General features: G+C 51.6%; 1 protein-coding gene across 1 annotated transcript; it reads right to left on the minus strand.

The window, feature by feature from the left end:
* Window positions 1-201: 201 nt before the first annotated feature.
* Window positions 202-1,833, minus strand: LOC132446502 (G protein-activated inward rectifier potassium channel 1-like). The gene has a single exon (XM_060036832.1). It carries the CDS (start codon window positions 1,192-1,194, stop codon window positions 475-477), a length of 720 nt encoding a protein of 239 aa, XP_059892815.1. The 5' UTR covers window positions 1,195-1,833; the 3' UTR covers window positions 202-474.
* Between the last annotated feature and the right edge of the window lie 210 nt (window positions 1,834-2,043).

A 2,043-nucleotide genomic window follows, 5' to 3' on the forward strand; every position in this document is an offset into this window, starting at 1 on the left:
GAGGGGGAAAGAGGGAGAGGAGGGAGATGGGGCACAGAGTAAGGGGGAAAGAATGAGAGGGAGAGGAGGGAGATGGGGCACAGAATGAGAGTGGAGAGAGATGTAGAGAAAGAATGAGTTGGGAGGGAATGAGATTGAGAAATAAAGAGCGGATTTGGGGAGAGAGGAGAGATGAAGGACATTGCAGGGTTGAATAGAGGAGAACTAGGGGAAATGTTTTAGATTAGAGATCAGCATAGCAGTTTAATGTAATTAAACTTGTAACTGTTACCCCAAAAACCATCAAAATCAACGTCCATGTAAAACCTCAGACAAAAAAGGCTTGACCTCGATACAAAATCCATCCCCCTGGTTAATTTGGGAGTAGCCCTTTCGACTCTGGCCATCCAATGCCCTCATAACGCACATGTTCAGTGTTTACCGTGATGCGGTCTACTTTTTGGCTTTAAAGTTTTTAAGTTTTTCACCATTATTTCACTGTAACTTTACCTTGATAAGTTTGCAGCGGATCTGTGCTGACACCATGTGGCTGTCCCTGAGGTTCCCCACCCGGAACATGAGGCACAGCCGACCGTCCCGCCGGGAGAGCACGGCGGTGCGGCTGAACATCAGCGTCTTGGCGCGCTTATTGGGCTGCGACATCTTGATGAACATGCAGCCGATGAGGAAGGCGTCCACCACGGAGCCCAGCAGCGACTGGAAGAGGAACAGGACGATGCCCTCGGGGCACTTCTCGGTGATGTACCGGTAGCCGTAGCCGATGGTGGCCTCGGTCTCGATGAAGAACAGGAAGGCGGACGGGAAGTTGTACACGTTGGCGACGCACGGCGTGTGGGACGCATCGTGGCCGCCCGGCCGGAGGTCGCCGCGGATGAGGGCAATGACCCACCACATGGAGGCCATGACCAGCCAGGCCACCGTGTAGGTCAGGATGAAGATTAGCAGATTCCAGCGCCACTTGAGGTCCACCAGGGTGGTGAAGAGGTCGGAGATATAGCGGCCGCTCTCCCCTCCCAGGTTACCGTGTTGCACGTTGCAGCGGCCGTTCTTCTCCACGAGCCGCTGCCTCTTCCGCCTGGCGGGCTTGGAGAGAGGGGCGCCCTGGTCGGTTTGGACCACCTGGTCGGTATGGACCCCCTGGTCGGTGTGGACCACCCGGTAGTCCTCGGCAAACTTCCTTCGAATCGTAGACATTTTAGGCTATGACTTCCTCAGTCTCCCCAAACTGGGGCAGAGAGAAAGACGCTGGCTATCCTTGAGAGAAGTTTGCTAGTACTGACCCCCTCACTGACATGTGATTCTAGTTCATGGAGAAAGCGAGCGATCCCGTCTGCACCTCCACCATCCAAACCACTGCGTCTGTTGTGCGGAACACGGGTTCCGAGTCCTGCAGCCTGCGGTGTTCCACCACCGCAGCAAAGTTTGGAATCTGACGCCTGTTAATAATACCGCTCAGAAATCCAATGCATCATAAATACATTTCTCCAGGCGGGCCCCTCCCCGGGCATCCAGGTATGACTCCTGCAGAGAGATTGAGGAGAGGAGCTGCGGCACTAGTGCAGAGCCCGGAGATTGTTAGTGGATGAGAGGACGGTGTGGAGGACAGTAGTATATAGCCCTGGGATTCTCCTTTTGTCCAATCAGGCAGCCCCTCGGAGTCGATCACGATCAAAGGCTGTAGGATCTCCACCGCGGACGTCAACATAACATGCAGTCAGTTTGCAGTATTTTCTTTTACCCAGTCCGATGAAGAAAATGCGATAGTTTTTGAAGGTCCATTGGTTGCGGTCGTACATAAGCTCATTGCCGCCCTCTAGTGTTCACTGAACAGAAGCACACCTCGGTGCGCACGTCCACACGTATTGTTTGATAATGACCATTTATACAACCACCAAATAGTTCAGTCAGAGCATTCGTTCATGTTTAGCAGCATTTGTAAACAATATAAAAAAGTGTAATTATGAATCAGAATTTTATTTTCAGGAAAGCTTTCATGGTTAACAAAATAAATAAGATGCCAGAAAAAATAAAACAGTTTTTCTC

This window comes from Gadus macrocephalus, chromosome 18, assembly GCF_031168955.1.
Source record: "Gadus macrocephalus chromosome 18, ASM3116895v1".
Lineage (NCBI taxonomy): Eukaryota > Metazoa > Chordata > Actinopteri > Gadiformes > Gadidae > Gadus > Gadus macrocephalus.